General features: G+C 45.6%; 1 protein-coding gene across 2 annotated transcripts in view; it reads left to right on the top strand.

Annotated features, from left to right (window-relative positions):
* The window catches only part of SEPSECS (Sep (O-phosphoserine) tRNA:Sec (selenocysteine) tRNA synthase), a 103,784-nt gene extending 90,562 nt beyond the window's left edge, over positions 1-13,222 (top strand). For both annotated transcript variants that reach the window (XM_063921914.1, XM_063921923.1), the window contains exon 10: positions 12,041-13,222. In XM_063921914.1, coding sequence (XP_063777984.1) covers positions 12,041-12,326 — 286 coding nt within the window. In that variant the 3' untranslated portion in view covers positions 12,327-13,222. The remainder of the gene's footprint in view (positions 1-12,040) is intronic.
* The last annotated feature ends 1,544 nt before the right edge of the window (positions 13,223-14,766 follow it).

Genomic DNA, 14,766 nt, shown 5'->3' with positions numbered 1-14,766 from the left:
CGCGTGAGAAGACGCGGAGGAGACAGCAGGGGTTGTGTTTGTACTGTGGGAATAAAGGTCATGTGGTAGTATCATGCCCAGAAAAGCCGGAAAACTTCAGGGCCTGAGGGTGATGGGAAATATCCTGTCAGGCCAGAAGTCAGAATTTCCCAAGAAGACTTTTATCATTCCGGTGACCTTGAAGATCCTCGGTCAAACTGTCAAGACTGAGGCCTTTGTGGACAGTGGGGCCGACGGGGTTTTTATGGACCGCCAATTCGCCCTGAAACACTCTGTTCCCTTAGTACCCTTGGCATTGGAAATTGAGATTTGTGGGTTAAACGGGGAACCATTATCCCAAGGTAAAATTACCTCTTGCACTAGCCAGATTTCTTTGTTTATTGGAGCCACACACTCTGAAAAATTGTCCTTTTATGTGACTGTCTGTACTTTTGCCCCATTGGTGTTGGGGTTACCCTGGTTAAGGGCCCACAATCCTCAATTTGACTGGGTCTCTGGGGAGATTCTTAGTTGGGGTACTGATTGTTTCAGGAGTTGCTTGAGCCTTCCAGTCAGGCTCTCGCAGCTAAGTTTGCCAGGATTGCCAGGGTGTTATGCAGATTTTGCGGACGTGTTCTCCAAAAAAGTTGCAGAGGTACTACCTCCCCATCGCCCCTATGACTGTGCCATTGATTTGTTGCCGAATGCTAAGCTTCCCAAGAGCAGGTTGTACTCCCTGTCACGTCCTGAGACTCAGGCTATGGCAGAGTACATTCAGGAGAACTTGGCTAAGGGATTTATCAGACCTTCACAGTCTCCAGTTGGGTCGGGGTTCTTCTTCGTGGGTAAAAAGGACGGTTCGTTGCGACCCTGCATCGACTTCAGGGAATTGAACCGTATCACGATTAAAAACTCATACCCACTGCCTCTCATTTCGGTCTTGTTTGACCAGCTTCGTACTGCCACCATTTTTTCTAAGATTGACCTACGCGGGGCGTACAATCTAATCCGAATAAGAGAGGGGGATGAATGGAAGACTGCCTTTAATACCCACTCAGGGCATTATGAATATTTGGTGATGCCTTTTGGGCTCTGTAATGCCCCGGCAGTCTTCCAGGATTTCATGAACGATGTACTCAGGGAATATTTGGATAGATTCTTAGTTGTATACTTAGATGACATCCTAATCTTCTCCCATTCCCTGGAGGAACATCGGAAGCATGTACGCTTTGTCCTCCAGAAACTCAGAGACCACCGGCTTGGGGCGAAGCTGGAGAAGTGCGAATTTGAAGTTCAGCAAATCGCATTTCTAGGATATATTATCTCCCCAGAAGGTTTCCAAATGGAGGGTTCCAAGGTACAGGCAGTCCTGGATTGGGTGCAGCCCACTAGTTTGAAGGCGCTTCAGCGTTTCCTGGGCTTTGCGAATTTTTATAGACGATTTATCGCTGGATTTTCGTCTATAGTGGCGCCCTTGGTGGCACTCACTAAGAAAGGGGCGGATGTTGCTCACTGGTCTTGTGAGGCTAAAGCGGCTTTTGCCCGTCTCAAAAGGGCATTTGTCTCGGCCAAGGTGCTGCGACACCCAGATCCAGAGCGTCCTTTTGTGGTGGAGGTGGATGCCTCTGAGATGGGTATTGGGGCAGTGCTCTCTCAGATGGGAGTGTCTGATAATCGCCTTCATCCCTGTGCTTACTTTTCCCGTAAATTTTCGCCTGCCGAGATGAATTATGACGTGGGTAACCGGGAATTGTTGGCTATTAAGGATGCACTCGAGGAGTGGAGACACTGGCTTGAGGGGGCTAAGTTTGTGGTCTCAATTCTCACCGACCATAAGAATCTGGCATATTTAGAGTCAGCGAAGCGTCTCAATGCCAGGCAGGCACGATGGGCTTTGTTTTTTGCTCGCTTTAATTTTTTGATAACATATCGCCCTGGGTCAAAAAACATCAAGGCTGATGCGCTCTCGCGGAGTTTTGCTCCAATCCAGGAGACCACCGAGGAGCCGTTGCCCATTGTGTCCCCATCATGTATTAAAGTGGGCATTACCCAGGACCTCTTGTCATTAGTCCTTAGAGCACAGGAGCAGGCTCCTCCAGACCTTCCGGTAGGTCTTTTGTTTGTGCCTCCTAGGTTAAGACAGCGAGTGTTCCTGGAATTCCATGCCAAGAAGTCGGCAGGTCACCCGGGTATTGCCAGAACTCGGGAGTTGCTATCTAGGGCGGTGTGGTGGCCCTCGGTGGCTTAGGATGTGGATCAGTGGGTTTGGGCATGTGACACCTGTGCCCGAATTAAGACTCCTAGAGGGGTTCCTGTTGGCCCATTACATCCACTCTCTATTCCATCTAAGCCATGGACCCACATTTCAATGGATTTTGTGGTGGACTTGCCCAAATCCTCGGGGATGACAGCCATCTGGGTTGTCGTTGACAGGTTTTCGAAGATGGCGCACTTCGTTCCACTGGTTGGGCTGCCATCGGCCAGACGCCTGTCTGAATTATTTATGCTGCATGTTGTGCGTCTCCACGGGTTGCCACTTGATGTGGTCTCTGACCGCGGATCCCAGTTTGTGGCCAAATTCTGGAGGGCATTTTGTACCGATCTCCAGATTTCTGTCAGCTTGTCGTCAGGCTACCATCCGCAGTCTAATGGGCAGACGGAAAGGGTGAACCAGTCCTTGGAGCAGTTCCTCAGGTGTTATGTCTCCAAGTGTCAGACTGACTGGGTTGCTCATCTGTCCATGGCGGAGTTTGCCTATAACAACGCGGCTCACTCTGCTACAGGGATCTCTCCCTTCCTTTGTGTGTATGGGCATCATCCTAAGGCCAATTCTTTTGACCCCCTGGACTCCACGCCTGGTGGTTCCTCTGTGGTTTCGGTCCTTAGAGGTATTTGGAGGAAAGTGAAGAAAGCCCTTGTGTCTGTGTCATTAGTGACCAAAAGGGTTTTTGATAAGCGGAAAAGACCCTGCAGCTTCAAATTAGGAGACTTCGTCTGGTTGTCTACCAAGAATTTGAAGTTGAGACAGCCATCTCATAAGTAAGGCCCCCGGTTCATCGGCCCTTATAAGATCACCAGGGTTATCAATCCGGTGGCATTTCAGTTAGATCTGCCCCGTTCTTTGGGTATCAATAAAACATTTCATTGTTCCCTTTTAAAACGGGCGATTAGTAATCCTTCTTCCAGTGGAAGACCTTCCCCTCTTCTGATACGTGGCCAGAGGGAGTTTGTTGTTGAAAGGATTCTTGACTCCAAGATGGTTCGGGGTCGGCTGTCATTTTTGGTGCACTGGAAGGGGTATGGCCCGGAGGAGCGGTCGTGGGTGCGCAGTTGTGATCTTCATGCCCCCAGACTGATACGCTCTTTCTTCTCGCAGTTCCCCGATAAACCCGGTGGTAGGGGTTCTTTGACCCCTCGTCAGAGGGGGGGTACTGTTAGGGTCTCCTGCTCTGTGCTGCCACGTCGTCATGGCAACCGGTAGACAAGTGCAAGCGGAGTAACCTGAGCGCAGCTGATACTCCGGTTCGGGTCTTTTGCTGTGCAGTGGTTACAGGCTCTGTGCACGGCAGGGGATCCGGTGCTGGTTTTTGTGCTCAGTCTGTGAGGTCTGAGTGGGGCGTGGACAGCACCTGCTTTATAAACCCTCTTCTCAGGTTAAGCAGATGCTGCTGAATCTTTGTTGGTTAGTTAGTTCCTGAAAGTTAGCCAGTACTGTGTAGCTTTGTATTTGTTGTTGCTTACTGCAAATAGGCCTGGGGATTTGGTACTACACTCTGCCAATCCAGACCTAGCAGTAAGACTGGAGTCAGTCGTTTAACTTGCTGGGGTTCTTTTGCTACTCTGTGAACTTAGCAAGTTTGCGTCTGTATTCTCAGACTTGCCTGCCTAAATCCATTCTCACTGTGCAAGGAGTTCAGGTGTCAGTTTAGTGGCAGTAAGCTGAACCTGTGCACTGCAAGTGAGGATTAGGATTGTGGAGACTCTCCTTGTGTCTATCATTCCATCTCTGACCAAGGAGTTTACTGCCACACCCGTTGGTAACCCTTTAGGGTTTTGCTGTTGCCCTTAGCAACAGCATTTCGGGTTCTCTACGTATTAAAACACAACATCTTGCTTTTCCCATCTGAGCATTCCTAATACTAGGGAGACACCCAGTTTCTTAGCCTCTGGGCTTCTCTGTTCACTTTGTGTTTATTTTGTTACCCTATCACCTTCTGTGTACGTAATGTCATATTCCCCAGTCTGTCTGTGAGTTCATTTGTTTTGCATACCTATCCGTTCAGACACCAGTACATTCCTGCAGGCACTGGTGTGCATAACAGTTCAGACACCAGTACATTCCTGCAGGCACTGGTGTGCATAACACAGCTAAAGTTCTCTTTCTACTGGCTATTGCTCCAACTAGAAGAGTTTCAGATTTAGGGGGCATTGTTATGTCGCCCTCCTTTTCTGATTTTTTTTTTTTTTTTTACTAAAGTAGAGCTGTTCTCAGAACCAAATCTGGGTATCTTCCTAAGGTGGTGTCTAAATTCCACCTTAACAAAGAAATTGTGGTCCCGGCCTTCCAAGGGCCGGACCTTTCTGTGGGAGATGTATCGTTGGACGTAGTCCATGCTTTAAGGATCTACGTGGATTGTACCAGTGCCATCAGAAAAACAGACACTCTCTTGGTTCTCTACGGATTTCACAAGAGAGGATGGCCTGCTAACAAGCAGACACTGGCGAGGTGGCTTCGAATGACTATTTCAGAAGCATATTCTTAAGCTGTTCTCCCTGTTCCGGCTAATGTGTCTGCTCTCTCTACTCGTAAGGTAGGTCCGTCATGGGCAGCACAACGTGGTGCTTCAGCAGAACAGATGTGTAAGGCAGCCACATGGTCTTCCATTAACACATTCATTAGACATTATGCCTTTGATACCTTTGCCTCTCAGGACGCTGAATTCGGGCGAAGGATTCTCCTGTCCAATCAGGAGCGTCCCCACCACTAAATTACTGTGGGACATCCCAATGTTATCCTGTGGATAACCTGTGGACCCTGCAGGAGAAATAATCGTTATAGTAGACTTACCATTGATAACTCTATTTCTCCTAAGTCCACAGGGATCCCACCCTGATGCACCTGATTTGAGGATCCTTTCACTTACTAACCTCTTCCTTCTTGTACGGAAGGGTGTGCATGTGTGTTCTCGCCTGATTAGGGCTCTCTATGATGCTCCTGCCTTGAGCTTTGGAAAACAACTGAATTGCCTGAGCCAGGAGGCGGGTATATAGGGACGGGCCCATTGCATTCTGGGAGGCCGAAAGTTTTGATCATTTGGTGCCAATCCGCTGTCACCACCTCATATCCCAATGTTATCCTGTAGATCCTGTGGATTTAGGAATAATAGAGTTATCAACGGTAAGTCTACCATAACGGTTATTTTTTCTATTAAGACTTAATTGCTGTTAATCCATAAAAGACTCCTGTTTCCCCTTGTGAAGGGTGCATATTATTAACTACAATAATTAATAAAATAATGAATATATGTGGTATAGTTTGACTTTTTGGATTATAATTACATAATCCACTGAAATTATGCACTTTCTACATCTAAATATAAAGCAAAACTCTCGTAAGTGTGATCTTGGTGAATTTTCTTTGCTGCTGCATGTTTTGCTTTCTGCAAGACTGAACGGTTTTCTGCTCTCGGATGGCCACAGAAACGTACTCCAGGGCGAAATGCTCCATTACTCTGAATTGTTCTGTTCCCCTGGCCAGCTCTGAGCAGAGCTGCTGTATCCACAGGTCGGCCATCTCTGCGCATCCAGCAGCCTGGCAGATCATATTTAGCTGAGGTGATAATGTCTCTGTATTGCTGGGAAACACAGCAGCTGATACACATCCTACCTCCATGCTGGTAAATGGATACAGGACACCAGAGGGCTATTTTCTTACTCTGCAGCACGTATCTTCTGGTACATGTAATAAGGTACTCCACTCTCTCATGTAAGGCTTCATCCATTTTTAAACACCAACATTGATCTCTGGAAGTGTTTTTCAGACCTTTCTCAGGGACATAGAATAGCATTTAAAATTATCCCTCTTTAAGGTATAACTGTCCCTTGCTAATGGAATCAGGGGTGCTGATGTCCCCCCCAAAGGAAAACTACCTGGCACCAGCTCGTGCGCTGGCCCTCTGCCAGAGTCTTATGTGTATATTTCCAGCATAGTCTACGGATACAATAGTACCAGCACCATATTTCTGTTTATTACATAAGAAATGTGGAGCCAGAGCCATATTGCAGAAGCTAGTATTGGAGATCTGCACATGCAGCAGCCAGGCGGCAAGTAAAGCAATGGGTGCAGGGCGTGTGGGCCCCCCTAGACCCGTATGCACCGTACACCGTGCACCCATTATGGATATGCCACTGGGACAGAGCCATTTTGAATCCGTATTCCTGAAAGTGCAATACTGTGGAATGAGCTGGGTTCCCAACATTTGGAAATTAAGTCATAAAATCCACCCCATACTTTCTGTAGGTCCCATGTAAGTTATAGGTTTCTAGGAACATATTTAATTAGAAGTTTAAAATGTGGTGCGGAAAATAGGGAACTACCTTTAGAAAACTTAGGGGGAGGTATATCAAATATTGTAAAGAGGTGACCTTTATCGAGTACATTCTATAACATGTTAGGTCTGACTAGTTGCTATGGGCAACTTCTCCACTTTGTCCACTTTTCCGCTCTTTCCACTGCTTGATACATCTCCCCCTTTTATACATGGCATCCCTAAGAATGAGACCGAATATCTCAGGTGATGTCATTTGTTCTTTGTGACTTGATGGTTTAATATTGGTTCACCCCACAAAATGGCTGCCTCTAGTTAGTTCTGGCATCAGGTACACTTTAGGTATAATGCAGTTAATATATATTTAGACATTTGTTAAACTATTAATTATCCATAGTCTGCTAAAGTAGCGTTATCATTAAATGTTGCAGTTAGCAATGCCAGATGAATATGATTCAGCAATACAGATAAACGTAATATGCACAATGATGATGCCTAACCTCCCCTTGTAAGTGCCTAAACCCGACCTCCCCCCCTCCCGATACCTAACCGTCCCCTTTCTGACCCTGCACCCCAACCCTAGACCCCCTTCTATTTCCTAAACCTAACCTCCCACCCCCCTGCAGCAGGACGCGAGCGCATCCGGCTAAAAGAAGTACGGGATTCCAGACGGTATTTTGATGTCGGGATGTGATGCTGCATTATTCCACTGTTCGGGATTCTGCCGTCAGCAGCAGTAGCAATGTCAGAGCAGTCTCTGGGGACTGGTAGTACTGTGCAGCTATCCGTGTGGTGCTTGGAATGAGGAGAGATGAGCATTTTATAACTCTAAAGACCACCAGCTGCTGGCTACCTTTCGCCACACAGGCTATGGGGTATATGCAATTGCGGTCGAATTCCCGAAATTGTCGAATTTCGGGTCATTTTCGCCAAAAAAAAAAAAAAATTCGTCAATGCAATTCAGTGCTTTCCGTCAAAAAAACGGACTTTCAAAATTCGACTTTTTGAAATTCGACTTTTTGCAAATTCGACTTTTCTGCAATGATACAAGTGCTGCAATTCGACAAAAGCATATTCAATTCGAGTTTGGAAATTCGACAGCAGTGCTTTTAGACAGCAAATTCGTCATTTTCAATCCGCCATACTTTGGAGAGTGAAAACAAATAAAAAAAATTTAAAACATGTTTTTTTTTGTGTTTTTTTTTTTTGGAATAGCAGATCTATTTATATTAGAAGGGATTAGGTACTTGGTTTGTCTTTTTTGGAGGCACAAGTATTATTTATATATTTTTAACAATAATATTTTTTTTTTTTTTTTATAGATGGAATGGTAAAATCCCTGAAAAAAATGGCGTGGGGTCCCCCCTCCAAAGCATAACCAGCCTCGGGCTCTTCGAGCTGGTCCTGGTTCTAAAAATGCGGGGGAAAATTGGGCAGGGATCCCCCGTATTTTTAAAACCAGCACCGGGCTCTGCGCCTGGTGCTGGTGCAAAAAATACGGAGGACAAAACGAGCAGGGGTCCCCCGTATTTTTCACACCAGCATCGGGCTCCACTAGCTGGACAGATAATGCCACAGCCGGGGGTCACTTTTATACAGTGCCCTGCGGCCGTGGCATTAAATATCCAACTAGTCACCCCTGGCCGGGGTACCCTGGGGGAGTGGGGACCCCTTCAATCAAGGGGTCCCCCCCCCCAGCCACCCAAGGGCCAGGGGTGAAGCCCGAGGCTGTCCCCCCCATCCAAGGGCTGCGGATGGGAGGCTGATAGCCTTGAGTAAAATGATAGAATATTGTTTTTTCCAGAAGAACTACAAGTCCCAGCAAGCCTCCCCCACAAGCTGGTACTTGGAGAACCACAAGTACCAGCATGCGGGAGAAAACCGGGCCCGCTGGTACCTGTAGTTCTACTGGAAAAAAAATACCCAAATAAAAACAGTACACACACACCGTGACAAGTAAAACTTTATTACACACTGCCGACACACACCTACTTACCTATGTTGACACGCCGACATCGGTCCTCTTCTCCATGTAGAATCCACGGATACCTGAAAAGAAAAGATCAATATACTCACCTCAGCCAGGGTCCAGAGATAAATCCACGTACTTGGCAAAAAAAGAAAACGGACACACGGACCACCGGACTGAAAGGGGTCCCATGCTGACACATGAGACCCCTTACCCCGAATGAGACCTGTCAGTGACAGCTGTCACACAAAGGTCTCTAAAGCCAATCAGGAAGCGCAACTTCGTTGCGCTCACCTGATTGGCTGTGCGCTGTCTGAACTCAGACAGCGCATCGCACAGCTCCGTCCATTATATGCAATGGTGGGAACTTAGCGGCTAGCGGAGAGGTCACCCGCCGGTCAGAGGCTGACCGCGGGTAACCCCCGCAGACGGAAAAGTTCCCACCATTGAAACTAATGGAGCGGCTTTGCGATGCGCTGTCTGACAGCTCAGACAGTGCACAGCCAATCAGGTGAGCGCCACGGAAGTAGCGCTTCCTGATTGGCTGAAGGGACTTCAGTGACAGGAGTCACGTGATGTCCCGGCATTCGTGGAAAGGGGTCTCATGTGAAAGCATGGGACCCCTTTCAGTCCGGCATGGAACGGGTGTTCGTTTTGTTTTTTTAACAAGTTCGTGGATTATCTCTGGACGTGGATGTACCTCTGGACGCTGGAAGGTGAGTATAATTTTTTTCACAGGTACCCTCGGATCGTCGGAGACCGTGGCAGTCGGCGTGTCAACATAGGTAAGTATGTGTGTGTCGGCAGTGTGTAATAAAGTTTTACTTGTCACGGTGTGTGTGTCCTGTTTTTATTTGGGTATTTTTTTTCCAGTAGAACTACAGGTACCAGCGGGCCCGGTTTTCTCCCGCATGCTGGTACTTGTGGTTCGCCAAGTACCAGCTTGCGGGGGAGGCTTGCTGGGACTTGTAGTACTGCTGGAAAAAACAATATTCTTGTCATTTTACTCAAGGCTATCAGCCTCCCATCCGCAGCCTTTGGATGGGGGGGACAGCCTCGGGCTTCACCCCTGGCCCTTGGGTGGCTGGGGGGGGGACCCCTTGATTGAAGGGGTCCCCACTCCCCCAGGGAACCCTGGCCAGGGGTGACTAGTTGGATATTTAATGCCACGGCCGCAGGGCACTGTATAAAAGTGACCCCCGGCTGTGGCATTATCTGTCCAGCTAGTGGAGCCCGATGCTGGTGTGAAAAATACAGGGGACCCCTACTCGTTTTGTCCCCCGTATTTTTTGCACCAGCACCAGGCGCAGAGCCCGGTGCTGGTTTTAAAAATACGGGGGATCCCTGCCCAATTTTTCCCCGCATTTTTAGAACCAGGACCAGCTCGAAGAGCCCGAGGCTGGTTATGCTTTGGAGGGGGGATCCCACGCCATTTTTTTTTCGGGTTTTTCTCGTTTTTTCCCGTTTTTTTAAATCGCGGCAAAATCCGGCAAATCGGCCGATTTTCGCCCGCGGGACTGTCGAATCCGTTTTTCATTGAATATGGTGAATTCCGGCAGCCACCTGCCGGAATTCACCTGTCGAATTGTGTCGAATTAAAAAACGGCGATAATTTGCCGTGAATTGCATATACCCCTATGGCTTTAATCCTTATAACTAGTACAGTAACGGTAGCATAGAGGTGGGGCTGCAGTGCAGTCCAAATTTCAAATATGAGAGCCACACCAACTGCCACCAACTGTCATCCTAAACAGACTAACTGGCAGTTGGTGTGGATCCCCTATTTGAACTTTAGACTGCGCTGCAGCCCCACCTCTGGAGCCTCAGCCCCACCTCTGGTTGGCAGCGTTTTCTAGGCTTGCTGAATTCAGGTGCCTGCATCCTTAGATACTGTCTCACTGGCCATAGCAGTACAGTTTTTCCAGGCTCTGAAGTTTGATGTTGCGACCAAGGTTGCGATGTTGAAGCAATGCTGCAGCAATGCTGCGTCTGCGGATCTAGGCAGCAGATCAGAGAGGCCCGCTGGCAATGAGCATCTTTTTTACATGATGCCTCCTGCAGCTTCTGCATATTGTAGCACAGCCACTGCGTACAAAGATACATTGGCAGTGGCACGACATACCTACATGTAGTAATTTTATATCCTTGCGTGTCTTTCTTCTTTCTAGGGAATACATTATTCGGCACATGACTACTTATAAAAATAATGTCATGAGATTAGAGAGAACTGTTTATTTCTTAGGCATGTTTTCCTGGTATACGGACTGTAGATCTACACTAAAAAGGTTTACAGTCCATAGGTCTACCACTAATGGTAGACTTGCATTAGGTTGAAAGCTTGACATGTAAAGGTAGACAGTTGACAGGGTCAAAAGGTCGACATGATAATGGTCAACAAACATATGGTAGATACAAGTTTGGGGGTTTTTTCCAACTTTTTCATACTTTACCATCCACGTGGACTATGATTGGGAATAGTAACCTTGCCCGAAGCATGGCGAGCGAAGCAGTACACTAATAGAGCTTGTTTGTGGCAGAAAAGTGACAAAACACCCAAAAAACATTGTCTACCATTTCCATGTCGACCTTTTGACCCTGTCGACCTTTCCTACTGTCTACCTATTCTATGTTGACATTTTGACCTGTCAACCTTTTGACCCTGTCGGCCTAATGCATGTCTACAATTAGTGGTAGACCTACTGACTGTAGACCTTTTTGCTGTAGACCTAATAATCCGCACCCTGTTTTCCTATGTAGATGCTGAACTTTATGTCCTTCATATTAAACATAGAAACATAGTATTTGACGGTAGATAAGAACCACTTGGCCCATCTAGTCTGCCCCTTTTTTTTTTTATCCTTTAGGCAAGGTCAACCCTGTTTGAACTTTAATTCTTTGTAAGGATATTCATATGCCTATCCCAAGCATGGTTAAATTGCTCTACAGTCTTAGCCTCTACCACCTCTGCTGGGAGGCTATTCCACTTATCCACTTCTGTGAGGTAATTTTTCCTTAAATTTGCCCTGAACCTCCGCCCCTCCAGTCTCAGTGTATGTCCTTGAGTTCTAATACTTCTCTTCCTTTGAAGAATGTTTCCCTCCTGAACTTTAAGACCCTTGATATATTTGAAAGTTTCTATCATGTCCCCCCTTTCCCTTCTCTCCTCCAAACTATACATCTTAAGATCTTTTAGAAAGGGTGCGGCATTTAGTCTAAGATGGTTAAGAAGATTTAGGGGGACATATATTAAGCCTTAGAGAGAGTTAAAGTAGAGAAGTTGTTCATAGTAACCAATCAGCGTCTGTCATTTATCTAGCACAGTCTTTTAAAGGACATTGGTTGCTTTGATCAACTACTCTACTTTATCTCTCTCCAAGGCTGGATACATCTCCCCTTCACTGAGATCAATAACTAGATGATGTGAAACTTCAATTCTGTAATTGTATGTATCATATTTTTATAATTCAGGAAGGATTAAATTCATGTAATTAAGCACCTTGTGTGTAGTCATAGCTAATATAACCTTCCTTTACTTCTCTTGCAGGGTGGTGCCGCTCGGGACATCACAGACCGTTAACGGATACGTTTTTAAAGGTTTCATGTCACACAGTAATGACTATCCATGTGCTTACCTGAATGCAGCTTCAGCCATTGGAATTAAAAAACAAGATGTTGACATATTCATCAGGCGACTGGACAAGTGCCTCAAGATATGTAGAAAAGAAAAAGATTTAGGGGATGAACCTAAAGGCGCTCAGCAGGCACCAGAGGAGGATGTCGCTGAATTAACAAAGAAGCTCAGTCTCGTTACAAGTGAAGCTGAGACTTGACGAGAATAATTAGATAGAAGATGAAGGATATTTCTACAAACTGCAATGCAGTCGGACTGGTCCTGCTTTTCTAATGAATTACATCTACAAGGATAGTAAGAATGTTGGAAACACTCTTAATTCCATATCCTATGATATTTTACAACGGACAAGTTAGAAACATCACAGACAGGGTTTGCATAAAGGGTTTATTGAAACCTCTGTGGAGTGTGAGACCAATTTAAAGCCAAGACAAGGAACGTTGATCCATAATTTAGGCCTGGCATATGATAGCTTTTGCTCTATTTTAATGCAATTTAAATGTGTACAGTATGTGAGCCCTCTTATGGATGAACTTTGAGAGCCAGTTTACGTGGTATCCAATTGGCCGTGATAATTTACTGCGGCTAATTGACTTCTCCTGGGGCTATCCAATTAGCCCTGCTGCCGACACTAATCAGGGATTATGCCGCAGACAGGTGGAATCAAATTCCTGATAAGACCACTTTTTCCTGATTGCGGACACAAAAATAAATAGGTCCGTGACTTTTCGCGGATCCTGTGTATATTTTGCACACAAAAAAAAGGGGGAATTTGGAGGGTTTTGTCTGGAGAAATAGGATTGGGCAAAAAAGATCTGCTGAAAAGTTATTTTTAAAAAAAATCACGAAAACCCCTCATTCGTGATTCGTAGGCAAAAAATACAGTATGTTAACTAATTGCACCTTTTGTAAGCCTAAACAAAGGTAAATCTTGATTTTCAAAGTTAAATTAAATATGCTTAATCCAGTGTCAGAGCTGACACAAAAACTAATTTAAAGTGCCTTTTTTTTTTCTATTTTGCCTTTCCGCTAATTTTCCAAAATCTTCATTACATTTGTTTTTCTTTCTTTGGTAAATAAAGCTTTTTAAATTATTCTCTTATTGTAGTCTTTTTTTTTTTTTCCTCTTATCTTATTACTTAGAAGTGCACATTCTTATAACAAGGTACAGTATGTACAATCATATGTATCTGGTTTAAAACAATATGTAATATTCCACAAAAACAGAGTTTCACTTGTTTCACTTCACTTGTTTGCAAATCATGCATCAATAGTCATGGGCATTCTAGCATAGATACATCCAGAGATGCAGGGGTTTAGTTACGAAGGGGTAAATTTACTAAAGGTTCTAAATGAAAAGTGGTGATTCTGTCTATCATTTCTCTGTTGCGTCCTAGAAAATGGTAGAATCTGCCAAGGGCAACATCACCACTTTTCATTTTTAGAACCTTTAATAAATTTCCCCCGAAGGGTCTGGTTGTAAAACATGACACTTCTGAGCGTGTTTATGTCTGATTTTAAAAAAGGGCAATGCTTTTACTCGTAAAAGCATTGGCCTTTTAAATATCTGGTATAAACTCGCTCAGAAGTGTCTGTTTTACAATCCAAGTCATCAACTAGAGTCATCAACTATTATGCATATACCTGTTAAGCTCATCAGTTCAAAATGTGGATGGCTTATTTTCTGTGGTGTGCATCCGCAAAACATACTTGTGACAAACAGTTAATCAGCAAAAAAACACCTATTTTCCTCTTTTTAATACCTCTTACTCACTATTAATCTAGCAGTATTGGCACCACCAAGATCTGTTTCTAAAGCTGACTCACTGAAGAAGTTATTCAGTTATCCATAATTGGCATTCCACTACAATCTTTTACACCGCTAGCATATAACACTGGTTATTGCACATGAACGTGCATAACCCATGTTGCTGGTTGGTGTATAAGGGGCGAGTTGATATAATCCGGGTCGAGTGACCCGTTATTCCAACACTAATGGTTTGCAGGGTTGAACACTGGTTCAACCCGGCAAACTGTGCTGTGTAAACGGGAGCTGTGTCGCATTGACATGGCTTCCCATTTAGAGTGTATGTATGGGCAGCGCTTGGAGATGCCGCCCCCGCGGCGTCATTGGCAACGTTGGTAACTGCGGTGGGAAAGGTTCCTAAGGCTGGTCGCAGCCGGGTAGCACCCGTGTCAGGCTCCCGGCTGTGACCTGCGGTATAAAATTGGTAAATTAACTAGGATTATTTTAAACCAAACAATCCGCTGTCAGTTTTAGGGGTATATGCAATTCACGGCGAATCGCGGCAAATTATCGACGTTTTTTAATTCGACACAATTCGACAGGTGAATTCCGGCAGGTGGCTGCCGGAATTCACCATATTCAATGAAAAACTGATTCGACAGTCCCGCGGGCGAAAATCGTCCGATTTGCCGGATTTTGCAGCGATTTAAAAAAACGGGAAAAACCCGGGGGAAAAATGGCGTGGGGTCCCCCCTCCAAAGCATAACCAGCCTCGGGCTCTTCGAGCTGGTCCTGGTTCTAAAAATGCGGGGAAAAATTGGGCAGGGGATCCCCCGTATTTTTAAAACCAGCACCGGGCTCTGCGCCTGGTGCTGGTGCAAAAAATACGGGG

Source organism: Pseudophryne corroboree, chromosome 1, assembly GCF_028390025.1.
Source record: "Pseudophryne corroboree isolate aPseCor3 chromosome 1, aPseCor3.hap2, whole genome shotgun sequence".
Taxonomy (NCBI): domain Eukaryota; kingdom Metazoa; phylum Chordata; class Amphibia; order Anura; family Myobatrachidae; genus Pseudophryne; species Pseudophryne corroboree.
This window is presented reverse-complemented; position numbering and strand designations above follow the sequence as displayed.